The sequence below is a fragment of the Rhipicephalus sanguineus genome, chromosome 11, assembly GCF_013339695.2.
Source record: "Rhipicephalus sanguineus isolate Rsan-2018 chromosome 11, BIME_Rsan_1.4, whole genome shotgun sequence".
Lineage (NCBI taxonomy): Eukaryota > Metazoa > Arthropoda > Arachnida > Ixodida > Ixodidae > Rhipicephalus > Rhipicephalus sanguineus.
This window is the reverse complement of record NC_051186.1, coordinates 126,600,375-126,627,383: the sequence shown is the minus strand read 5'-3', so window position 1 is coordinate 126,627,383 and position 27,009 is coordinate 126,600,375. Positions and strand designations below refer to the sequence as shown.

Sequence of the window (27,009 nt, the reverse complement as noted above, 5' to 3'; positions counted from 1 at the left end):
TGGGCGCGTCGGCACAGCAGGATAGACGTGCCTTCGTATATGGAGACGGGAACGCCGCCAGGTTAAAACGGGCAGCGCTTAAAGCTGTTGGCTGGAACAAAAGGGTGATGTTCCGTGTGAAGGAAGGTGCCTCTCTACAAGAGCTATGCTCATCGGTGGACCTGGCAGAGGACATTTGGCAAACCCCAGCAGCCATAGTAGTGCTCCACGCTGGCTCTCTGGAGATGTCGGATGGCAGTTCAGCCCCAGAGAGCTCAGCATCTCAGCTCCGAGCACTATTGACCAAGTGGCTGCAGAAGGCCCAGGGGCATCGGTTCGTGGTGTATGCCCTAACGGAGAGAGGATCTGGCAGCGAAACCCATATCAATCCATGTAGGGAGTGGAATGTGGCTGTGCGGAAAATGTGCGAGGAGCTGGGGCCGCGGGTAGAATTCGTGGGCGCTAGTTGGCGACTAGGGCATGGGCAACAGGGCCCGTCCTACCGGGATGACACAGCAGATCAGCTGGGACAGCGCCTGGGGAGGAGGCTGTGTGCTTTTTTAGGCCTAAGAATGCCCACCAGACACTGGGGGCCGCCAAGCCAATCGCACCCAGCAGCGGGAACGTTGATGACAGCTCTGGGACAGGCCATCATACAGATGGCGGAGGGACAGCACCCCCACGAGAATGGGAGGAGGCGCTCCCAGGGGGGCCCCCACAGGTGGTAGATATAAGGACCCCCTCTGGGCGGGCCTCTCACGAGAGGCATACCCGCAAGAGGAGGCGCTGCAGGCGTAAGGGAAAACAAGATATGGTTTTCTACCTTAACCTGCAAGGGGGACGAAAGGAGGCGAAGTGGGAGGAATTATTTCTCCTACTACAGAAAGAGAATGTAACGGTGGCCTGCCTGACTGAAACTCACCTACGTGACGAGGAGACACCTCCTCCAAACAGGCAGTTTGTCTGGTCAGGCCTAAACCGCACTAAGGGAGAAAGAAAAGGCGGGGGCCTTGGTTTTCTCACCAAGGTAGACACACAATGGGACAGAGTCCAAAGAGACTGTAAGGAGCACATGTGGCTCACAGGAGAGATTGGGGGAATTGAGATTGCCCTGGGGCTGGTGTACCTCTGGACGGGTAGGGAGGTGCACCAAAGGAACACAGAGACCCTGGCCTGTCTGGAAAAAGACATTACACAGATGAACAGGCCAGTGGTAGTAGTGGGGGATTTCAATGCCCACATAGAGGCATTGGATGGTACCACCGACAGGGCGGGCAGGTTGCTGCTTGAATGGACTGAGCGGCTGGGCCTAACTTTGCTCAATGCAACTGAAAAGTGTATGGGAAGGATAACATGGGCGGTACGCGGTATGTCCTCCTGCATTGACTACTGCTTCCTGTCCCCTGTCCTTCTCCCAAAGCTGTCGTATATGAGCATCGATAGCACTGGTGAGCGAAGCCTGGGGAGTGACCACCACAGCATCTTTCTGTCTTTTGGGACTAACCCCCCAGAAACGAAGCGCGATGCCCATGCAGGTAACCTGAGGCCTCTGTCTGATGAGGCCTTGGAAAGGGTGGTGGATCAGCTCGAGGAAGATGCACCTCGTATGGAAGGGCAGGGATACGAGGAGCTGCAACAGTGGATCAGGCGGACAATACAGGATGAAGCAGGGGCCGGACGAGTGACGAGGGGGCGGCACCGACGGAAGGCCTGGTGGGATGGAGAGGTTGCCGAGGCCCTGGCTCAACGCAAACAATGCTGCAGACGTCACCGGCATGCTTTGGGGCGCGGAGCAGATGAAGCCGAACTTTCTGCACTGTGGTCGTTGTACCTAGAGGCAAAAAAGGAAATGGCTTCGATGGTGCAACGTAAAATGAGCACGGTAAACAGGAAGCTGCTGCGTGCCATAAAGGAAGCGGGGCGTGACTCGAGCAAAAAGTTCTGGCAGCACATAAAGGCCCAGCAGACGAACTCCGATCTCCCTAGCCATCAGCTGAGGGATCCGGAATCAGGGAGGGTAATGGAGGGCGAGGAGTGCCTGCACCTGATACGAAGGGGCATGGCCTCCAAGCTTCAATCTACGGTGTGCCGCCGGGAGGAGGACGAGCTGGCATCGGCACCGCCACGATGTGACAGCATCACCCAGCGGGAGCTGGACAGAGCGATAAGTCGCCTGGCGGGCAGTTCGGCGGCTGGCCCAGACGGGATTCCTCCTGGGCTGCTAAAGCGCACAAAAAGGCAGACTCGGGAAATCCTTTTGGAGGCACTGAATGGAGTGCTAACATCGGGGAAAATACCGCAGGCCTGGAGATGTATGCGGGTGCGCCTGATATGGAAGCGGGGAACGGATAGGGAGCTGCTGGACAACTACAGGCCCATCACCGTGACATCAGCTATGTATAGGTTGTTTTGCCACGTTATCAAGGCGAGACTACAGCGATGGGCGGAGGAACATGTCCTAGGAGAGCTGCAAAACGGGTTCAGGCCTGGCCGTTGCCTGGAAGACAACCTATTTGTTGTCACCCAGGTGATGGAAATTGCAGTAAAGGAAGAGCGCCCCCTCCTGTTTGCTTTCCTCGACATATCTCAGGCTTACGACAGCATTGAGCAGGACAGGCTATGGCAAATCTTGCAGGCGCTTGATATGCCAGAGGAGTGGCGCAACCTACTGCAGCGCCTTTATGCAGACGCCGAGGCAGTGGTTCAGTGGGGCAACTTGATCACTCCCCGGATTCAGGTGTCTAGGGGACTCAGGCAGGGCTGTCCGATGTCACCACTGCTCTTTATGCTGTACGTGGCCGGAATGGAGAGGAAGCTTTCAGAGTCTGGACTGGGGTTCAATTTGAACTACCTAGAGGAGGGTTTTCAGAGAGTACGAAGGCTGCCTGCCCTCTTCTACGCAGATGACATAGTCCTGCTGGCGGACAATGCGGCCGAGATGCAGGCTCTGCTTGACATCTGTGCGAGGGAGGGTACGGATCTTGGGCTGAACTTCAGTGCAAGAAAGTCTGCGGCCATGCGGTTCACACCATGGGAGGCAGTGCGGGACCCGACCCTCCTGCTGCAGGGCAAGGAAATTGAGTGGACGGACAGATACAAGTACCTTGGGGTAACGGTGACGGCAACGATGAACTATATATGCGGGTATGAGAAGGAGTTGCGTGCCAAGGCTTTAAAGCGCCGGGCCTTCCTGGGCTCACGAGCTCTGTGGGCCTTCAGCAGGTACGAGGTCACCAGGGAACTGTGGAAAGGTGTTGCGGTCCCTGCTCTGACTTTCGGTAACGCTGTGGTGTGCCTCTCATCCGCGACTAGGCAGGCGCTCGAGGTTCGCCAAAGGGAAGCGGGTCGCACAGCCTTGGGGGTGCACGCCTTCACTCCTAATGAGGCAGTGCAGGGCGACCTTGGGTGGTCGTCTTTCGAGGCGAGGGAGGCAGTCGCCAAACTCTCTTACGAGAGGCGCCTCAGCGGCCTGCCAGATGGCCGTTGGGCCCGGGAGGTGTACAAGTACGTACACCTCCGGTCGGTGCGGACGAAATGGGTCGCCCGAACCCGCTCGCTATCGGAGCGATACAGGGTGGAGGCTATCCGGCTGACGGCCCCCCTCCAGCGCGACACAAGGAAAAAGGTGCGGGAATCAGTTAGCGCGGTCGAGACTGAGAGATGGAGGGAGTCGGGACGAGCGAAGAGGGCCCTGGCCTTGTATTGGGAGGCAAAGACGGATATTGCCAGGGAGGCGTTGTATGACAACTCCAGGGGCAGCGGGCTACTGTGCGAGGCGCGAAGTGGTGTACTTAGGACACGCTCGCTGCGCGCCAGGTACACTGCCGAGCTTGACACGATGTGCCCCTTGTGCCAGGGCGCAGAAGAGACAATCCGGCACATTGTGCTAGAGTGTACTGGCCTGCGCCCTGCGATACATGATGCTCAGGACTCTGGCACCTCGGCACAAGGCGCAACGGGCGCAACAAACGACAGCAGCGCTTTGGCAAGGGCTCTCGGTTTTCGCGGGTCCGGCGAGCCGCCAAGCTGGGAAGCGGTGGAGGCTACGAAGCGGCGGCTCGAATGCTGGTGGAGAAAACAGGTCGAGCAAACGCGCGCGCCGCGGCGGTAGCGGCGGCTATGATGCGCCGAGGGCGCATTGGATGTTACCAACCTTTTTCTTTTCTTTTCTCTCTCCCCCCTTTCTCCTCCCACCTTTAAAAATTTTTTCTTCTTAACTTGACCTTCGCTTTGTCTTTTTCTTCCTTGCCCGATCCGGCATAGACCGTTGATCTCCCGCTCCAAAGGGAAGAGGCAGCAGACATCATCATCATCATCATCATTTGCAAGCTTCGACCAATCGCGAGCGGCTAAAACGCCCCAGCCCTCTGGTAGCTAGACAGCGGCGAGTTCCGGTTCCCGCGGCTGTCGCAAACATTGGCTCAACAATCGCCGTTCAACACGTCCGGTATAACGACACGAAATGTAGTGAAAGTTATCGTATACTAGAAAGCGAGCTCGAGATTATCTGCCATGTTATCTGCTCACAACGGTCACTGCGGTCACAACGGTCACGGTCACTACAAAACCACCCAAAAGAAGAGAGAGAGAAAAAAAAAAAGGCGACAACGGAAGTGCGCAGTGCAATGCGACAAAACGAATGCGCTCCGGCTGGATCCGGCCAACGTTGGCTCTGGCTAGCTATGGCCGACCGCGTGTCGAAAAATTGAAGAGGCCCTGTGGTGGCAGCGCGGATACGAACTCGGTTCCTCGGTTTCCCGACTTTTTTCGCCCGGCCGCAGTGTGTTTGCGTGCCAGCCCGCGTCATCGTAGGTCTTTTTTTTTCTCGGACAGTCCAGCAAAGCGTCGTACGAGGCGGGGCCGGCGTAAAATTGCGTCGTACAATTGAGGTTTTTAATACATTATTTCTATGGGGGTTTTGCCGGGACCAAGCCAATTCGTCGTAAAACGCGGGTCGTCGCAGAACCGGGGGACGTATAATCGAAGTTCCACTGTATACAGTTGAACCCGTTTATAACAAACTCGAAAGTGTCGCGAAAATCGGTCGTTATATCAGTAGTTCGTTCTATATGGACTCGCCCTTAAAAACGTGCGCTTAGTGGCCAAGCCGTTTTTTTTTTTTTTTTGTCTTTGCACTTCTATGAAAGTGCTAACAACCCCTTCGGTGACAAGCTAAGCCTTTTCGCGTCATGAAGCGACGCCCGCTGCGTGCTCACGAGTGAATTAACCGCCTTTGCAATGAGCCGACACCGTTTCACCGAAGCGCGGTACCGCGACGTGGAGCCGATCATCCCTGGCTAGTTGCGTGCAGCGCGTCCCCTACCCGGCTCGCGCGGTCACTGCCGGGCCGCTTGCTGTATGCCGTATGCGCGCGTTTGTACGTTCTTCGTGCTTCACTCCGGACCGTGCACATGTGTGGCGACTGGCCTCTTCGTTCAACGCGGCGAAAACAAGCATTTTGCAAGCAACGCGCACTCGACGTCTCCGCGATGCTCTCGCGGCCCTGCACGATGATTTGAGTTGTCACATGAGTTGTCACCTATTCAAACACGCTGTATATGCTCACTGTCAGTGCATCGACGTTTCTTGGTGCCCACGCCACTCAACAACAGCGAGCTACTTTAGTTTCTACAAAGCGACACGCACTTTAAAGCGGTCTCACACGACGCGGCGGCGGCAAACTTGCGAACGGCAGCATGGCGCGCTCGTACCGCCGTCAATCCGCAGTGTACGGCGTACGCCACACGCGCAGCCAAGCAGATATCTACAGATGACTGTGATAAGGTTGTCGGCCATAAGTCATAATGGCACATTCATCGACGGCCGCCACCTGGCTTTCCCTCTTTTTTGATGCTTATCCGCGAAGGCATCGCTGCAATCGCGTGGAAGTCATAATCACCGATCGACCGGTCTCCGCCGTTACCTAAAAGACGAACGACCTTTTGCGGCACATTGTGGCGTCGACGAGTTTAGGGACGCAGTGAACCTTTTTGCGATGGAAAGTTATCGCGGTTATGCCTTCTTGCGTTCCAAGGCATTGTTTGGTTCATCCCAGGCGGTCGTAGCTGCAGAGAACGGCGTTAGGAAAGGTTACCGCGCGAAAGCTGATCACAAGGCTTCATGCTGCCTCCCTTTTTTTCCCTCACTGCCATTCTGCCACTGAAGAAATGGCTGGAAAGTGAGAAATCTCACTCGCAGCGTCCGAAATCTGCGTGCGGGGCTCGCCGATCAGGGATAGGCCTCCAACGCTCAAGTTTGCGCAGCGCCGTCCACCGCCCCAGCGGAGAGAAGGGAAACCTCCGGTAGCTCGGACGGGTCGCTCTTGCTTGGTTTTCCCATTGCGCGCGCGGAGAACGTGCTCCCCGGGGCTTTTATCTCGCATTTTTGACGCTATGGGTGCCGTTCCTTCGTCGTACTCGAAAGCAGGCACGCTGTCCTGCTGCATTGTGAACTGTCACAAACGTTTAAAAATGACGAAGGGCCGAAAACTGCCCGTCAAGTTCTACCGTTTCCAATGCAAGCAGTGCGAGGAGCAGAGGCGTCAAGAGTGGATTATGGCAGTTCGCCGCGATGCTTTTGCGGTCTTGTCACCGTGAAGCAATTTTTGTCGTACACAGTATTACGAACTATTAACGGGGAGAAATGCGATGATTGCGCTCATTTGAAAGGGTAGTGCGTTTGTGAACCAAAGCTACAACAAATAGACAGCCGCTGTACGTTTCTAGATAGCGCGCTGGCTTTCCGAGTCAACCATTTGTACTGTGACAGCAGCGGAGCACGTGGGCTTATTACACCACAGTTTAAATAACGTACCGTGAGTACTAAGTGTTTAATTCAGCTGATTGCGGTACATTTCCCGTCGCGGCTCCCTGTAAACAGAATTAAGCTGTATGTTTGCACTGAGCGTTTATACTGGCCTTGCATGCGACACGCCGTGATTGCTTAGAAGGCTGAAGTGTTGCGCTGCTAAGATCGTGGTCATGGGTTCATTCACGCAGCTGCATTTCGATGGGAGCGAAATGCAGTAACAACGGCGTACTTAGATTTACGTACACGTTAAATAACCCCAGGTGGCCGAAATTAATCCGAAGTCCCCCACCAAGGCGGCAATTAAATTTTCGATGGCTTCGCGAATTCAGATGCGCTTATCATTGGGCACAAATCTCGGCATAATCATAAACATAAGTAATCCCAGTGGGTATTGTATAGTATCAGGGGCGTAGCGAGAAATTTTTTTCAGGGGGGGGGGGGTCCAACCATACTTTATGTTCGTGCGTGCGTTTGTATGTGTGCGTGTACATATACGCAACCAAAATTGAAAACTTTCGGGGAGGGTTTGAGCCCCCCCCCCCAACCACCCCCCCTCCCTGGCTACGCCCCTGTATAGTATGATGCTGACCAAGCGAGCTGTCGAAACAACCAAAGCGACGTTAGAATAAGCGAACACGGTGCGTGATCAGGCGTCGATATTATTCGAAATGAAACACGCCTCTGCAAGAAACATGCATGGTCGAAGTGGGCATGATTTCTTTTTTTAGCGTATCATTATGCTGTCAACGGGAGCTCTAAAAAAATCCAAGGTGACATTAAAGTTGCGATCCGACGCTGTTATCATTCGATGCAAACCTCGGCAAAAGTGAAACTCCCACGAAACTGAACACTGCGCATTGCGATGCAGCCAGTGACTCAACAGGACAGATGTAAATTTATGCTCTTCACACTGAGCTCATAATAAATTTAAAGCCGGCCGGCAAACTTGGCATCCATGCGATCGAAAAGTTATCAATAGAAAACGCACGCGAAAGCGTGCTGGGTGTTTGCTGACAGCTCGAAATCCGAGTAGACATGACTGCCGCAACGAATGTGCTTTTTACCGGTAACATAATTACAGAACTCGCGCAGTCACCTCCCTATTAATGTCAAAGAAATGTGCCCGTTCAGCATCGGCACGCACGTAGCGCTCGCACAAACAGCATCGCCCTTGACGACCTGCTCGGTCCCGAAAAGGTTGTCGATCAACCGTCCTCCTCTGGTACTTGAGATTCCCACCGTGAAAACGTTTTTTCCATCTCTGGGATCTTTCTAAACCTTCACACGTGAAGCTGCACGTGCACGGCGAGCAGAGAACAGCGCGTGCAGGGTGCGAGAACGTGCTGAGACAGCGCAGTCAAAAGGCAGCCGCGAGGAGGGGAGCGACCGGTTTTTGCTAGGAAGGCGGCGAAACGCGTGCGACGCAGCGCCCCCTGGCCGAGCTTGGGAGGCCTATATCTTAGTCGCGAGTAAACTGGAGTGGGGCACGCGCGAGCGCGCGCCCCTGTCACGCTTTAGAAGGAATGTTTTAACTTTTTTTCGCTTCGTATGCACCATATTTTTACCGCGACCGTGTCTGAAGTGTTCGTTGTAAAAGTAAGAGGCTTTGAAAAATGTTCGCTATATGTGGACGCAGCATCAATGGTTAGCATAGGAAAATCGTAAGTGCCCCCAAATATGGTCGTTATAACCGATAGATCATTATATGTGGGATCGTTATAAGTGGGTTCGACTGTGTATGAGGCTCTTCAGTGGTGAAGCAACTTGGAATGTCTAAACCTAATGCTACATTTTTATAACACGCCATCTATCGGCCACACTGCCAGCTGGCGAAGCACTGCACGGATTGCAGCAGCAAGCGACAAGGTGCAGCATCAAGCTGGTGGGGCCCCCATTTACATTCGCAGTGAAATGAAAACACGTCATCCTTCTGACCGTGCAAGCCTGCGTGCCGGATGTTTTCTACGTTAGCTGGCCTAACAATAGCAGATAGACCACTTCTGCCTGCTTTTCCCATCCTCTTGCTTGTGGTGAGGCTTCTAATGCACAAAAATAGGTCGGAAAAAAATGTGGAGCTCACTCAGACTCACTCACGAAATATATTTTGCCCTTAGGGTTCACTCGGACTAAGGCTCACCAGAATTTTCCTCAACCGGACTCACTCCGACTCACACTCACTAAAATTTTTTTTAACCAAACTCACTTGGACTCAAACTCACCAAAATATTACTCACTCGGACTCACTCACATTGAGACTCACAGCTCGATCCAAGTCTGAGCGAGTCACCTCGCGAGTCCATTAGCGTACAGTTAGCTTTTTTGACCATGATTCAGTGCTGTTTGACACCAGCGTCTCGCATAATCGATGCTCTAATCAGTGCCTTTTGATCTCGTATCTTCAAATACGAGTTATCAGTTGTTGCAAATCAGTAAGGACATTTTTATTCAAAGCAATGACTCACACAAGATGTTTTTAACAAGAGCGTCCTGTGAAAGAGTTCGACCGGGGGATGGGGGGTCAAGGCACATCCCCTGCCTCCTGCCTAGCTCACGCCCCTCACCCCTGATCAATAAATATTGAGCTGGTGTATCAATGCTAGTGCATTAAAATACATGTCAGTATTTGTGAGTAGAAACATGAGTATAAATAGCACAGACATAAGGCTAATAGTAATGCTGAAGTTTAATAGATAGCAGCATACGCTGGCAAAAGATATATGGAGCTCACTCAGACTTACACATGAAATGTATCTTGCGCTTAGGGCTCACTCGGACTTAGGCTCACTAAAACTTTTTCTCAACGGGACTTTCAAACTCACCAAAATATTACTCACTCAGACTCAACTCATGGCTCAATTTTAATCTCAGTGAGTCGACTCATGAGTGAGTTTGCCAACGTATGTGCAATACGTTGGCAAACTCACTCATGCAATAAAAATAAGCAAGCCGTAGGTAGAGATAAAGCAGGGTAATCCACCTTGAGAAAATTGGCTTCGATCTGGCTTGCCACGGCACGGGCGAGAAGAGTTTTTCCAGTGCCTGGGGGACCGTACAGCAGGCAGCCCTTGGGTGGGGTGATGCCCACACGCTGGAACAGCTCGGGGTTCAACAGGGGTAGCTCAATCACCTGAAGGGAAAACAGACGCGGAAAACTGCGTTAGCAATTTCACGAGCAGCACCTAACTGCTGCTTGCGAAGTTACGGTAGACTCTCGTTAAAAGCTGAAAGGGCCAGGAATATATGTTCCATTTAAGAGGAGTTCTGTTTACTAAGAGGTGAACGGGGGTGCAGAATTCAGGTATGAAACCAATCATGTTAGAGGCAGTTGTTCCATTTAAACACCAATTCTAACTAAGAGATTTCCGTCTACCGTGTGCGTGCAGCAGCATGCATCTGTGTACACACAGGCGAAGGAAACAGAGTTGTGTGTGTATGCAGAGATTAAGCAAAGAAAGTTTGCAGGAAAGGTAAAAAGATTTAAAAGGGTGCTGAACCACCCTACTGACTTGGTGAAAAAACACGTTCTATGAGCGGCAAACACTGCTGTGAACAGTTAGGCCACATTTTATAGTCATGCGTAGCATGTAGAGTTTACAAGCGGAAAGCGAGGTTTTGCCGTCTCTTTGTACAGAGGTGCCATCCACACTGACTCGAGTGGGTGGGGTGCCAGCTGTATGCTGTCAAACAGCAAACTGCTGCTATTGGCCAATAGCTGGCATAAATCAAGAGCGGTGTTTGGATCAGATGCGCTTCATGCCACGGGGTGTCACGACATGCCGGTACGGTGATCTGCAGTGTGCTAAAATTACACCACAGCAACAGTAGTGTGCACAGGAATCACAATGAGAGAAGGCAATCCGTGTTTCATGGCATGTGCTCGAGGTCGTGATGTGGGCTGATGTAGCCTCTTCTCCCTGTGCCATCCCTCCCCGTGTAGCTTCCAGTGTACTCGTCAGGACAAGAGAACAAATCACTGTCGAGAGAACAAATCAGTGCAACAAATCCCTGTAAACCATCGTTATTGACGAGTTTGAAAAATATCTGCGACAATCGTTTAGTGAGGCAACAATCTCCGATACTGAGTTCGTATAATGATTACTTGAAAAAGTGGTTTGGGGCTCGTTCAAAGAAATCAAACAACACGTAACTTACAGATGTTCTTGTGTCCTCATGCTAGCACAAGGATCAGAGAAACAAAAGCCCTACCATCGTCCTAGGCCTCAGGAACTAACATTTTGTTCAAGTAGAAAGCAGGAATGTGTCCCCTGCTCACCTCTCTGAGCTCACGGATCTGCTCAGCGAGACCTCCGATCATGGAGTAGGAGATGTTGCCGGGATCCTCGTGTGACATGTTGTACACCAGTGGGTCCACCTCCCGAGGAAGGTACCTGCGGCCAACAGAAAATGAAAGAATAAAATAAAAAGTAAACGAAGGCACTGGAGAGGAAACGTCCGTGTCGCACGAGCATTACAGACGATTTGCAAAGTGGTCAATCTGTTCCTTCAGGCAACCAGTACACAGTGGCCCAGGGGACAGACTTATATAAAGGTACGGAAAGCCTAACCTAGCACTCATCTCCCGTCCCGACATTCCTCCTTACACACATCTCGATGTTGATTAAACCACAAAAAGATTTACACACAGGTCAGAAAAAGAAAAAATGTAGCAACTAGCTACTACAAGTAGACCATTTAAACAAAAATGTATACACGAATGGTTTGCACATGAAAATATCAAAGTTAAGATGGTCACTACAACTTTGGATTGGAAAGAAAAAGAATTGTGGGGCATAAGCAATCTGTATATGACAAGGGCAGCAATCAAGATGATGTGAAGTTGGCTTTCAGTCAATAAATATGTTTGCATCATCTTTTAAAGATATGAAGAGAACTGCTACCATCAATCTATGTGATTATGGAAGGGTTTGTGAAGTGTGCAATTTGATATGTTAATGTTTGTGTGCCCCAGTTCAAATGCCAATTGCTTTGCTCCTAGACTGGCAATTTGTGCCAGTGTATCGAGCCTGTTGGAGAGTGCCTTGCTGTGGTGAGTCAAGCAAGGGCCACATTCCGAGATGGTCACGCCTAAGACATCGCCTTCAGGCGAGGTGATTGGCTGGCTGACGAAAGGTGGGCAAGTAGTTCCTTCAATCGTCACACAAGGGAGATGCTGTGTCACGCAAAGCAACACTGTCACTGAAAGTGACTGTCTCAGAATATGGCCCCAGAGCTTACAAGATGATGCGGCACAAAGTGGTCAGTACAGAACAGCAAGTACTACAAAACAGTTCTTTTTCTTGGCTGCTACCCACCTCATGATCGTCAGTGTGGTCATGTCCAGAGCCACACGGGTCCCGGACTTCAGCTTGGCCTTGTCCAACTGCCGTCGGCATCCGACCACATAGCGCGGCCCGTTGGTTGCCTTTACAATAACTGCAAAATGGCATAAAGAGAGCGTGCTCAGCCTTGTAATGCAAAAGAACGTAATGTGAAAAACAGTGTGAGAGAGGAAGCGCACACGTCGGAGATCAGAGCACTTACATTTTTCTTCTGTAAGCTGCTTCAGCACTTCGCCAACAATCTGGAATTGAAATATTGTCCATTTTCATGTGGTTTCTTTGTACATTGCACACATCAAAGGAAAAAGCCCAGTGGTCCATTCGAGACGTTTGTTTTGTGCACAAAAGAATACTACACCAGATTCTCCATTTTATCAGCCGGTTAACACTCCTGCAATGGGCTAGCATGGCGCTCCACAGGTGCCAGGTGGGGCAAAAAATTAGTGACGGTGCTGCAATACACTAAGTGCATCGAAAGCGTGACCTTGTCTGGTCTTATCGCTTTAACTACAGTTGGCCACAGATGCTTTAAAGACATAAGATCTGCGAAATGGTTCAGTGCCTGCAAAGCCGGGGCACACAACCTATAATTAGGGCTCCGTGTTTTCGGATAAATCCGAAAAGATCCGATAAATACTCGCCGGTAAAACTTTTGACAATTCGGATTTATCCGATAAACTCAGATATCAAAAGGTCATTTTCAACATTCAAAAGCATTTTCAAAGCTGAGAATCATCAATAGAAAGGGGCGCACCTCCATCAGCAGCAGCAACCTCATAAAGTAGGCTTACGTGTATTACAACAATAAGGTGGTAATATGAACAAACGTAGGTGTTTTGTATTCAAGTATCTGTGCTTGTATGTATGTGTTTATGCGTTCAAACTTTCCAGACATCTGAAATGCAATTAGTGTGTTCACATGTTTTCGTGTTCAGATATCATTCCATGTAAGATTTCGGAGTATTGAGAATAATAATAATAAGAGGTCATTTACTTTTCACCATAAAGAGGAGGAAGGTTAGGAGAAAAAGCTGAGAAGCAGCTTGAACAGCTCCTGCACCCCCCCCGCCCCCGAAAATACACTTTGGCGAGTTTGCAGCAGTGAACATTAACAGCCTTGTTAACAGAATGAATGAACAGGAAATGAAAAAAAAAAAAATGGAAGGACGAAGAAACACGATTATCAGCAACAATGCAACGCATTTTCATTAGAACTAAAATAATAAGATCGCATTGCAACAACTTATAATGCAAAATTAAACACTGAATTTCGGAGAATTGGAGATCTACAAGACATAAACTCCGATAAACGCCTAATTTCCTAAAAAACAATAAACTCCGAAAAACACCCTCCGAATATCAAGAAAAATAAACTCCGAAAACACGGAGCCTTACGTAAAATTAAAGGTTGCGATCTGAGGCAGTTCTTTTTTTTTTTTTTTGGCGACCAACAGAGTGACTCAATGTTACAAATGAGCCAAGCCAGTAGGAATTAACATATCTTGTGGAACCTATGATCCGTACACTTCTGCGGCCCACCGACAATAACAGCACGCTTCTTCAAATGGTGGAATTTGTTCTACATCTAAGCGGCAAGATTCCCCTTTAGCTATGATGCAAATAAGGTGATATCATGGGAAACAGACTGGAAGTTTAGTAAACAATCATAACACACTGGTATGACAACCAATGCAGAGTCTGACGTGGTTAGGCACAGTTCTTTTTTGTTTTGAAACAGCACTACACAATGACTTGCACTGTTATGCAGCTTGAAGGATTCAGTTTTCAACCATGAGACCTGTACGTATTTGAGGAATCAGGAGCGACTGCCGAAGATAAATGCTCCTGCACAGACTGTGGAGCACTGATTATAGACCATGCAGGCCGAATGTATGCAAACGGCCTCCCTTATGTTGTATAATTTGATGAGCCCAGGTAACCAATGTGAGAAACTACGAAACAAGCATGTGAGGAAAACCAAACACTGGTGATCCTTGTGCCTATATGCACAATCTACGTGCAGTAACGTTGATTCGATTTTATCTCGAAGCACCAAAGCACATCATCTCTCTAGATAAGCCAGAAGCTCACCTGGCCCACGCTTTGTAGAGCCTTCAGGTCATTTTCGGACTTTTCGTACTGTTTGTTCAGTTCCTTCAGCTGCTCGCGCACTGCAAGGATATGATAACGTCACAAGAAAATCACACAGGTAACACGCTCAGATGACATGCCTGCTACCGTTTCGATAAGAAAGCTCGATTGTTGTAACTGTTGTTTTTGCTTGTAATTTTAAGGTTGCTATACCAATGTAACAATAAATACAGCGAACATCTTAAGCTTACCAAGTTCTCGAGCTGATTAAACGAAACACGACAGGTGTATTGATAAAAGCCGTATATATACGTTAAATTTTCGTGCGATTTCGAGGCAGAGCTTAACGCGAACCATTTCCGACACGTCATCCCTCGTTAACCTGTAGTTTTTACGTGTCATCTAAGCAGTCATAGATACAAAACTGGTATCTTCTCTCACAATGAGCGCGATATCATAACGCTAGTTTTGTTTAGCCGATCTCAATGAAAGAAGAGCGCGTTTCGCCAAGTTCGACATCGTAACCAAACCAAACGGATATGGTTTGTTTATAGATGGTATCCTGGTACATTACGGGAAGGTTACAAACAAGGCGGACGCAAAAACAAGACACTCATCAGACGGTCAGTGACGAATGTGTTATTAATGAAGACTATCAGAAAACGCAATCAGGGTGCCATGGACTTGAGAAAGATCAGATTACGCCGCGGATGGTGACACACGCACCAAATATGACACTGACTGTCGCTCGAAAGGCGCTAAACACCGAAAACCAACGCTTACGACTGACATGAATCAGCGTAAAATTGCAAAACTGAAAGCCCTGCGCAAGCGTGGTTGTTACAGCCCCGAAATAAGGGACTGGGGTAAAAAGGTGGGGCGTATTTTACTCACTTTCCTTGAGCCTGCTCTCGACTTCCTTGTGCTCGGTCAATTTCTTGCGGTACTCCTCGCGATATTTCTCAATTTGGTCTCCCGCGGGAGCCACCGGCGGAGTGCTCACAGCAGCCGCCGCCATGTTTCTCTTTTTGCTCCGTCTCGAAAGCCACCCTAGCCGGATGCGACTTCGTCCAGGCTTCGTCTACTACGCTTCTCTTCCTGCGATGCGACTCGACTACGGCCCGGATTTGCTTGGATTCAAAACAAATAAACCTTTGTCTTGTATTCGCGCGTTATCGCTATTTGGGGTGGGCAAAGTACGTAAAGACCAGTACGTGCGTGTGCGCTTATGCGCGTGTATGTAAATAAGAGGTTGGCTACAGGCACGCAAACTACATGTGCTGCTCATAAGGCGCATATCGTCATACACCACCGCTGTCGTCGCACACACACAGTACGCACACACACGCACGCACACCCGCGCCTACACCCGCACCCACGCACACACCTACAGACTCGCACGCACGCACACATATGCGAATCGGTCAGTTCCACGCCGTGAAAACCGCCGGACAGCAATGCTGTAAGCGCGCGAGTGCATGCGATTGGCTAGCGAGATTACGTGCATCATCATCCCATGAAACGCAAAACCTCTATAAAACGTCTTTAAAACGTTTAAAATATAAAACGTTTTATGGAGGCTTTGTGTTTCGTGGGATCATATGTATTCACTCCCCTCTCTGGTCACGCGACCTGCGTGACGACTATTACTACTACTACTACGACAACTACTAGCACAGGGTAGACTAAAACAGGTTCGCTATAAGAAAAAAAAAAAAAAAACATGGTTGATTCCTCCGTTATAAGAATCGGTATAACATAAAAGTAAAACGTGTCCTTAGAGATGTTTACCGTACATTGATATAAAAGAGTTTGCACAATGGAGAGTTTTAGTGCCAGGGACCCGACCCGCGTACGCACGCTCTTGTGTTCCTTTGTACTCCCAGCCGCATCCATGGGGAATACAAAGGAACGCAAGGGCTTATGTACGCAAGCCGCTTTGGGGCCCCGGCACTAAAACTTTCTAATGCCTATTGGTGTTTGGCAGCTACAGCACCGTTTACGTGGATGCACCCACGTTGACGCTTGGTGGTACATCTTTATCACGACGACTAACACCCATGATCAATGACTTAAAAAACCCTAGCTGTAGTACATTTAACGGTGAGAGCGTAATCAGAAAAAGTGGTGTGACAGCCTCCTCGGCCTTGGCGGCAGCGTGGCCGCCATTTTGAATCCCCCGCCCGGTCACTTGTGCGTGGCGCGCGTGCTGTTTTTAGGTCGGTGCTCGTTTCCCTTCAGTTTTATGCGCTCGCTACCGTCACCATGGCCGGGTGTTGCGTGCCGCAGTGCACCAATCATCCCAGAAACGCTTGGACCTGTATCATTTTAGAAGATACGAGGTTTCTTTGGGCAGTAAAAATCAAACGTGACAAGCGGCATCCGAAGAACACATTATGCACTTGCAGCGTACGTTTCCGGCCGGTATTTCGAATGCACATGCAAGGATAACTTCTGCCGGTGTTAACCTTGCGTAATAAATGGACAGACTGATATCAGCTACATGCTTAAAATGCTTTGGTTCACGTGTGCATGAATCCTGCATTTTTATTCGCAAACATTCTTTACTGCACTTGCTTGGTCTTGTATCTGCCTTAGATTTTTGCTTTCGCTATTTTTGCGATTTGAAATGTATCATGGAATATATTGTGCGTGTTTGTCTGCAGATCAGATCCTTCTTTTTTCCTAATAATAATTATTTGTGAGAATTTACGTCCCAAGAACCCCGATATGATTATGAGAGGCGCCGTATATAGTGGAAGGCTCCCGAAATTTTGACTATCTGTTGTTCTTTAACGTACATCTAAATCTAAGTACGCGGGCCTCTGTCATTTAACCACCATCGAAATGGGGCCGCGGCGGCCGGGATTCCATCCCGCAACCTTCGGGTCACCAGTCAAGCACCATAACTAACAACACGCGGGGTTCTTGTTTTTTATATTCCTTTCCGTGTTTCAAGTACGCCTTCTGTGCTGGTCTGATGCCCATGTATGTATGTGTGCATTTAATGTTTTTTATCCTTCCCTGTTTCTGTGTTTCAAGGTTACACTTTCGTCCTGTCTTAAATAATTACGCAGTTCCTGTTTTTTTAATCATTTACGATCACTGTGAATCGACTAGTAGAAGTTGTGTTTTATTGTGTAATTTGCGTTTTATTTGTGTAATTGCTTCTGTCAGTGCAGCTTTAATGCACACAAATAAATGGCCTGTACACTAGATATTAACGCGCGCGCCCACACACACACACACACACACACACACACACACACACACACACACACACACACACACACACACACACACACACACACACACACACACACACACACACACACACACACGCACACGCACACGCGCACACGCACACACACACACACACACACACATTCGGTATTTTATTTCTTTGAGCAAGCATAAGTTATTTATTAATTATGTAAGCCCTGAAGGCTCATACAGGAATGCGCATACAAACAGTTCTCGCGAAGCGTCTATACAAAGAAGACGCATGAAAACAACAAGAAGACGGGGAAGCATTGTGTGCAGTAGACACGCTATGTCAGTAAAAAAAGTACAAGAAACAAAGTCAAGTTGTACAATGAGTACGTCATGTAAAATCAGTTAATGAAATAAAAGCTCGCAGGGTTTCTTATGCATTCGCTTAAGACGGCTCGAAAGCGAAAGCCATCTTCTTCTTCTCAGTTTTTTGCGCACCTAGCGCGGTTTTGCATTGTCTCCAAGATCGGAGGCAACTCACCTGGTTTTGCGCTGCCTCCGTGATCTGCCCACTTTTGACCAAGCTACGATGTCTTGTGATAACGGCATCATATGACGTCACGCCAAATTGTGAAGCAGTGATGACGTCATATGGTGACGTCATCACGTGACGATGATTTTTTGCATCCCTCGTCCCCGACGTCGTGTTACGCTGACGCCGTAGACGCGGGACGCCGACCAGGGGCGTAGCCAAGGGTGGGGTTGGGGGGGTTCAAACCCCTTCCCCTCCCCCGAAATTTTTCAGTTTTGCTTGCGTATATAGGCACGCACACATAAAAATGCGCGCTCTAACATACATAAAGTATGGTTGAACCCCCCCCGAAAAAAATTTCTGGCTACGCCCCTGACGCCGACGGTCAAATTTCGCGTTTGATGAGGCATTTAAGGCTTTCGCTTTAAAAATACGTCCGCCACGGTGGCATAGTGGTGACGGAGCTCGGCTGCTGACCCGAAAGTCACGGGTTCGATCCCGGCCGCGGCGGTCGCATTTAGATGGAGGCGAAATGCTAGAGGCCCGCGTACTGTGCGATGTCAGCGCAGGGTAACGAACACCAGATGATCAAAATTCATAAAGCCCTCCTCTCTGGCGTGCCTCATAATCATATGGTTCTGGCAAGTAAAACCCCAGATATTATTATTAATAAAAGAGACAAATAAATCACGCCGTGCATATGCCGCACAAAGTATTAAACAGTATTGGAAACACTCAATAATATGTGTATGCAATTGGGCATGCGAGAAAACCTGCAGATACAAAAAGAAGGAAAAACGCACTGATACTGCGCGCATGCAAAGTTTTACGGCATACTACTCAACAACGTATTCATCGTTTTGATAAGGACTCAAGCTGCAACTCGAGTGCCGATACAGTAGCGGCTACAGATTGTGGGCAAGAAATGTCAGCAATAACAATGATAAAGAAGCTTTCGTTTCATTTTAGCAGGATATTCGCACCGTACTGCCCCTCGCCCCTTTATTCTGTGTACATTATGTATGATGCAATTATAATAAACGAGTAAATTGTTTGCAAACTTAGCAAAATGAGCCACCTTAATCGCGCTTAGGTCGCTTCGCAACACTAAATTGTGTGTGTTCAGATACATATACTGCTGCTGCTGCTGCTGACATGTATACGAATACTTTAAACAATTATTTGTGTATATCGAATGCAGAGCCTACGAGAAAATTAAGTAAGGCTTTATAGTTTGTCGTTTCCGGCGTAAGGAAGAGGATTCGTTTTCAACATAACAGAGTCTACGTCTACCTCCAGCGCATAACACATACACACGCCGTCAGCTTACATGAATTACATGCTTCCTTAATAAACATTTAGGCAACAACAGCAATAAAAGCTGCCCAAGCTTCAAAAAAGAAAAGAAAAAGAGAAAGCTCACTAGCGTGCATTTATTTCCGGACGTATCCGCGCACCGCAAGCGCTTTGTGTAGCGCGTTTCGCATGCTGCCGAGCTGCAGCGGGATTCGCAATGGCGGCCGTCGTAGCAGACGACGCGCCTGTCCTCACCCTCAGCGGAGCGCGCGGGCATCAAGGCACCCTACGACGCTTGGGCTAAGGTCGCCACCTCGCGGTGGGTTAAGGCGTTGACAAAATTGCACTTCTCCTATTGGAAAAGCGCCGAATGGGGCGGACACGTAGCAACGACACGTTGCAGGAGCGAATCGCGGAGGCTAAGGCTATGATGCATTGCTTCCCTTTACCGCTCCCAGAGGGCGACACCACCCCGCCGACCAAGAGCACCGTGAGAGGAAAAGGTGAGATATAAAAAGCGGTTTGTGAAGCCTAAAGAGTGTGTGACCGTGGCGCAGTGGGTAGCGTTCCCAGCAACGTTTGACGCGGACCGAGAGGTCGTGGGTTTGACTCCCATTAACGGAACCTTATTTCTTTGCCATCTAATCGTGTCTATTTTCTGATGTCATTTCCGTGACGGAAATACATCACTGAAGTCTTGGTGGACCCCGGCACAAAACGCCTTCCCGTTAAATAAAAGGATAGGAGCGTCTGATTGTTTTTGAAGACATGGAGCGGGCTTGCCTTGCCTCGGACATGTCACGCCGCATTGGCGCGCAGTCAGGGAGACGGGGTAGGTGGGAAGGGTTCAACCGAATTTTTCAGTTTTGCATGTATATATGTACACACACACACACACACAGACGCACGCACGAAACACATATAAAGGGTGGCTGAACACCCCCCCCTCCCCCGCCGAAAAAAAATTTCTTGCTACGACCCTGTCACGCAGGGAATGTTAGCAAGTGATCAACGCAACTTATCTAAGTACACTATAGACGCAAGCAACGGCATACAGATTCGATGGACGTCTGGACGGTCAGTCGAATGGAAGCGCCACAAACGCGCGGCACTGCCGCACCTCTGCAACAATGTGGTCTTAGGTGCTGCGTTCTTGTAATAGCAAAACTGTTTCAATTTGTGAAGTTGCTTGTTATCACACTCCTACTACTAATATATCGCTCCGAAACACGTAACCTGAGTAGGGGACCGAAACTGATTTGGGCGAGCTGGCATAGTGTTCCATAACTGTGAACGTATACGTCTTGTGCACAGTTAAATAGGGCGATATGATGAAAACCAGAGAGTAGAGATGCAAAAGTGCATTGGTGGTGTTTCGTAAGTTACGACATGTTCCGCACAAAATAGGACTACGGGAACTAGGTGACAAACGCAAGCGCAGGGAGATCGCGATGGTAGCGTTCCGTGATTGTAAAGTAAACGTCTTGCGCACAAGCAGGACGACAAAAACATATTCACCTAGTTTTTTTTTTTGCTTTCATAGTTATGATCAATTAACAAGCACGTCTACAGTTACGGGATGTTATACCACCTAGCCTTGCGCTTCTGTCTTTTTTTTTTTTTTTGTCGTCCTACTCGTGCCCAAGACCTCTGGAGCAATGTAACACTCAGAAACGGCGGGTAGCATGTCACTTTTTCGAATTTATCATTCATTCAAGATAATATGTGCTGGGAGTGGCTGAAAGTCCATGCTCACCATCTTTGAGTCTGCTCTCGACCTCCTTGCACTCGGTCAGCTTCTTCCGGTAATCTTCGCGAAGTGTCTGCAACAGTGGGGACGCCAAGGGTGGCTGAGGTGACGGCATGCTGTTTGTGCCGGGCGCTCTGATCCTCCTGCCGTTGCTGTGGCCTCAATTAACTGCGTGGTTGCTGCGACTGGAATCTCGAACCCGGCTCTCCACTCCTCCGCGTTCGCTTCGTGATATCAATGAACAGAACTCACGCTGCATCACTGCTCTCGATGCTGGCGATGATGATGCTCCTGGCAATTTGTTCCAGCTGTCCACTCGGAATGATTCTGGGGCTTATCTAGATTGGCGAAGAATCGCTGGCAGCCATGGGGATCATTGCAAGCTACCGAGTATGGAAAAATTTCTTCCCCCATTTTCCAAACCGTGGCACGTATACGTAAGTTCAACGAGAATAGAGAGAAGAAATATTTACCCCTTGGGGCTCATTTGGCCCCCATAAGGAATGATGATGATAATGATGAAGAAGGAAAGTAGGAGATCTGATCGATAACGATTATTTTTATTGGACAAAGGATACGTCCGGTGTAAACTGTTTGTAGTGCAAATGCTGTTGTTGAATAGCGTCTGCACTCTACAACAGTTTACACCAGGTGTAGCCTTTGTCCAATAAAAATAATCTTTATTGATCCTTAGCGCGTTTCCCTATCTGCATCATTATCATCATCATCTCTTATTCACGGTGCGCTGGTGCGCGCATTGTACAACCAGCTCACGGATGACGTGCGGGCCATCAGCGTGAAACAGGATTCGTAACAACTTAAGGGTCTATGGTGAATTAATGAGTGAACTTTATTTAAAACTTGTCCGGCAGTTTCAATAATGAAAATGCAAGCACGACATATGATGATGTCGTTGGAAAACTAAGATGCGCCCCAAATTGTGTAAACTGTTTTATAGAGTGTACTTTACGTGTAATGCTTTGATATTCAAGGGCGAAGTGATCTCCCTTGAACTCTTTACGGAACCCCACGGCGACACCGACGCCGCAAATGTTCCTGCATATAACTACTTACCGCTATAAAGCTTTATTCCAAGGGAATAAAAAGAGTAAAGCGATATCTCCCTCGCACGGATAACATGCATTTGTACAACACGACAGACACCTCTCTCGTGGCCAGAAGAGGCTCGGTGAGATACAATGTAATGTACAATGAGAAAGAATATAAGAACAAGGTAGAAAACACGCGGACAGCGACGCCAGCTTCGTGTTCGCGCTCCAACTAGCCGCGACGTCATAGATTGTGACGGCGTGTGCAAATGCCTCACCGGTAGCAATGAACTACATTGCGTTCCAAGGGAGCCAGAGACTTGAAATTGAAAGTTTCAGGTGTTAATTGACCCAGCGTTACCAAAATACGCCAAAAGAATTCGATAGCTGTGACGTTAAATGGACGTAGACGCTGGGATTAAAAATAGAAAGAATGAAGCGCTAACGTTAATTTTATTTTCCTATTAATTCTGGATAAACAATCGCAATATTGATGCGGAGTTGTCAAAGAACTATCAGTCTAGAACTGACCTAGCGTTTCACACAAGGGCCCCTCATAAAAGCAACCATGCTTCTGGGCAGTAGCGCACCCAGGAATTCTCTCAGGGGGGGGGTTGAAATTCTGAGAAGCCTACAGGAGTGTGGGATGGGGGGGGGGGGGGGGGGTTGCGGGCACATTGCATAATACGCCATTTCGTTGCTTAGGCTGGAGGATTGCAACGACAAAGAAAATATGAGATACCAAATAGTAATAACAATACTACTACTACTGCTAATAATAATAATAATAATAATAATAATAATAATAATAATAATAATAATAATAATAATAATAATAATAATAATAATAATAATAATAATAATATCAAATGTGATGATGATGATGATCTTTCAGCATTTTATAGCAAGATCTTGAAAAACTTGAGAGGGCCAAGAAACTGTTCAGTGAAGCAGCGCACGGAGAAAATAAATGGCAAATTGAATAAACCAACGCGTAATATAGTTCCAACAAAGATGCCTGGCAAATACTTATTTTTGCTAGTTCTTCAGCTCCAGGTAGTGATAAGGGTGCTGACGTGCCGGCCTGCTGGCGGTCGCGCATTGCTGTTAAAAAAATTATTACTATGTTAGCGCAAACAAATGGGACGCAAGAAAGGCACACGAGGACACCCAGCGCCGTGTGCCTTTCTTGTGTCCCATTTATTGTGTCTTGTGCCTGATTACCACAGTAATCAGGAAATGTCATACAAACAAGCCCCATTGGCAACTTTAGCAGTTAAAGAACTCTGCAACTGAGAATTTTGTGCACAATGTGAGCAGAACATCCTATATTATACTTCCTTCAGGCTTCGCCAAACTACAAATCTGGAAGTACATCGTAAATATTTGCTATAAGCTTTGTGACATTGATTATAAACATTATATACGTACAGCTCAATGCAGCACACGTATGTACAGTACAATTCTCAGCTCACGGATAAACTGCACTGCAGCCACGCTTACCGATTTGCCATGTCATTCGGGTGCACAGGTTCGGCGACTGAAGTATCCTCGGTGATAAGTGACTGATCGATTGACGCATCTGAAGGCGATAAGTGCTGAGTCATCGCTTCCTTTTTGGCCGCAATCGGGCATTCCGGTGCTGTCGCTGCATCTCTTGAATCTGAACACGGAATCTTTTTCGGGAAGTAGTTGAGGATCGTGTTCGACTGGCGCTTCAGCGAAATCCCTGTGATGTGGTAGCTCATTCGACGCAGATTCGCGCAGCAGACACAGAAGCAAGTACTAGCGAGCGAACTGAACGTGTGCATGGGGGCACATCAAACTTCGTAGCTTCCGTCCGATGTAGAACATACAAAAAAGAAGTGGTGAAAAGAGAGAGAGCGAGAGTTGTCTGAAAAAAAGAGAAAGAAAACGTGGCACCCCAATATAACTCTCGCACTTTCCAAAGCCCTTTTTTTCTTGTCACGCGTCCTTGAAAACAATTACTCATTCTGCCCCGTCGTCTTACTCCTCCCATATTCGCAACGTATGGATTTTCGCATAGCATTCGTGCTTGCTTGGTGTCCCTGCGTGCGCGCGGTACTGCGGCATGGCTGTCGACGCACACACTAGTTGCGCCAAGGCTTGCTCATAAATGCAGGAACCACAGTGTATGTGCTTAAACGAATATCGCCATGTGCTCGAGCTGTACGGCCTCCCGGGTTTGCTGTCGCTTTGACGAACGAGCCGCGTACGAGGTCGCCTTTCTTCTCGCCGCTCCAATACAGCTCGTCCGTCCTCTGTCAACAAAGTTAAAAAAAAAAAAAGTGCGCGGCCACCCCGCTGGCGACACCATTTGCCTGTAGAAAACGCAAGCCCCGAAAAAAACAAAAAACACTCTTTTCGAAGCGCCGCCGACGCCCTCTTATCTTTGGAACTTTGAGTGAACATTTTTCCCTACTTTTCGGAATACATACGGTTCCTTCTTGAGCGGTCGAGGGAGGGATGAACAGGGCTTCTTTTCTTGTTTGGTGGGTATGAAAGGGTGAGGCAGGCGGCGGCAGTGCTCTTCGGTCGAAGAACAGAGGAGTGCGAGGGATTGACCGGTGGGAATGAGTTGAAGAGTAAAAAGTGGTGGGGAGCACCTTTGCCGTGTGGATGTGTCGAGGTGCACTGTTAGATGAGAGACAGGGAAAGGGGGATACTTGGAGTGCCGGACTGTGAGGCTGTACGCGTACATCTTTTTTTCCTTTTCTTTTTCTTGCGCTTTGCTCGGGGAAAAGCGAAGTCCTGCCAGCATTCATTTCCGGTAATTGGCTTCAGCTGCGATGGATTGGGGACGTCTTTTCCGTCTCTCTCAGTTCCGCTGATGCAGCTCGCGTCGCAGCCAGTACAATCAGTTTTGCTGAAGATGGCTTGGGTACGCTCTTCCGGTGGCCGGTTTTTGGGAGAAGGCATAGAACGCGCTATTGTGTTCGTAATGCTGCAAACATTTTCACGAACCGCCGGTCTCCATCGTCGGCTATGGGCCACGCGCTCGGAGGAGTGGGGTGTCAACAAGACCGTTTTTTTTCCTTCTTTTTTCGGCAGCCTAGTACGCCGGCGGCTTTTCGAACATGTGGTTTCGCTTTGAAGTCGCGCGCGCCACCGTTAGCGGTTTCGAACTGGCTTCGGTCAGGTCTTTATCCCTCCCATTTCGGACTGCACGTGTGTATGGCACAAAGGCGGCAAAGCGCAAGAGCCGACGGGCCATTCGCGTTCTTACTGTCACGTTACTCAGCCGGCCGCGGAAACGGGCGATGGTTTTGCTGGCGCCACGGATAGCGGAGATATGTATTTCTGTCGTGATGTTGATTGGGGGACACCTGTTACTGGATTTCTCAGCTTGCGTCGTTGTGTTTTTGGAAGCGAAATGCTTCCTGAATAAAAGATTTTGGGTAGCCGTTCCTGGCGCGTTTCCTGAATATATCGCGTTTTTCTTGTTTTTTTTTTCTAAAGTTGTGTGCTGCAGTGCGTTCCGGCTCTTCTTTACTACTGATGTATTGCGGATTTTGTGGGGTTCTAAAGTGAACTGAAAATATCGACTTGTGTAGGTGTGTTTGCACAGTTTCATTTGCAAGTTACAAGGGCATCTAAAAACGACAGGGAGTCTTCTGTTTCAAGGGTGAACTGAATACTCGTTGGATAAATTTAGATGAGAGAATAATTGTGACTTATGACCTCTTGACACTCGAATGACAGTCGTTGAGACGTATCTGTGAAAGATTTTTGACTGCGGCTGCAATGAATTAAGAGCTTGTTCCTCGATGTGTTTCATTGTTATATTTGCTATGGCGACAGACATGGGCACAGGGTTCCAAATAGTGAAACGTTTATGAGAAAGTTTGCATATTTAGCAAAATTAATGCATTGTGATAAGGCAGAAAAAGAAGATTCGCACCATATGTCTCTGGAAGGGCCCAAGTGCTTCAAATGCTTTTCTCCTTTTTTTTTTCGTTTTGGAGGATCGATAGTTACCTTGGTTCGGTCCTGCCAATTAGAATTACGTTAGAGCTCGTCTGCACGTAAAAAGTGGCGCTAATTGGTAACACCGTGAATATAAAGGGCATTTTAGCGGTGACGCGTGGCTATATACTTTAGAGCTTGCCGTTGAATGAGTGCCTTCATTTTCATTTTGTGTTTTGTCACGGCCGCTAGATGAAAAAGCTTCATCCAGTGGGCGTGGTTTTGTAGAGCCCATCTATATGATGAAAAAAGAATGTTTGTCGGGAAGGAGAGCGTACATTATTGACTATTTAAAGGAAAACAAAGGTGCTCCGTGACGGACACAATTCGTGTTCACTATAATATCAAGCATTTAAGAAAAAGTAACGAGAATGCCACCGGCATCGCAACAGGAAATGTTCATCACGCTTAAGCGAGTTTCGTTTCCATGGCGAGTAAGGCATTGAATGTACATGAAAGCGCTTGTTATTTCTATAAAATGAGTTTTATGACGTAGAATTTGAAAGAAGTTGCACATTCAAGACAAAACCAGCATATATTCATTGCGCAATTTCGTCGTCGCGCCATTAGTGCCAATAAATCAAGCCATGTGACACCGACAATTTAATGGTATTTAGGCACTTGATATCTTAATCTCTAATTACATTAGAAGCGTCCCAGTGAACCAGGTATAATTTGCATGTGCGCAGGTAAGTGCATTAGATTTGCCCGTGTGAACCGGATAATAACGTTACAAACGGTAAACAACACTGCGAACTCTTGTTCTGGAGAAACATGTATGTAGCACTGCGTACACAGCTGGATGAGCTGCTATACGTAATATTTTTCATGTCACATGCACTCTGCACCGACGTCTGTGGTCAAGTCACGCGGCGCATTGTCATTGTACACAGCCCCTTTTAGACTTCCCCCGAGAATCAAACAAATAAAAAAAAAAACAATAGCTTGTTTTGAAGATTCCGA

The 27,009-nt window shown here is 48.4% G+C and overlaps 1 protein-coding gene across 2 annotated transcripts in view; it reads right to left on the bottom strand.

Moving 5' to 3' along the window:
* The window catches only part of LOC119374136 (26S proteasome regulatory subunit 10B), a 398,774-nt gene that overhangs the window by 25,319 nt on the left and 346,446 nt on the right, over positions 1-27,009 (bottom strand). For both annotated transcript variants that reach the window (XM_037644199.2, XM_049420451.1), the window contains exons 2-7: positions 15,114-15,241; positions 14,220-14,299; positions 12,331-12,370; positions 12,102-12,222; positions 11,063-11,177; positions 9,767-9,916 (exon numbers count right to left, since the gene is read on the bottom strand). In XM_037644199.2, coding sequence (XP_037500127.1) covers positions 9,767-9,916; positions 11,063-11,177; positions 12,102-12,222; positions 12,331-12,370; positions 14,220-14,299; positions 15,114-15,237 — 630 coding nt within the window. In that variant the 5' untranslated portion in view covers positions 15,238-15,241. The remainder of the gene's footprint in view (positions 1-9,766; positions 9,917-11,062; positions 11,178-12,101; positions 12,223-12,330; positions 12,371-14,219; positions 14,300-15,113; positions 15,242-27,009) is intronic.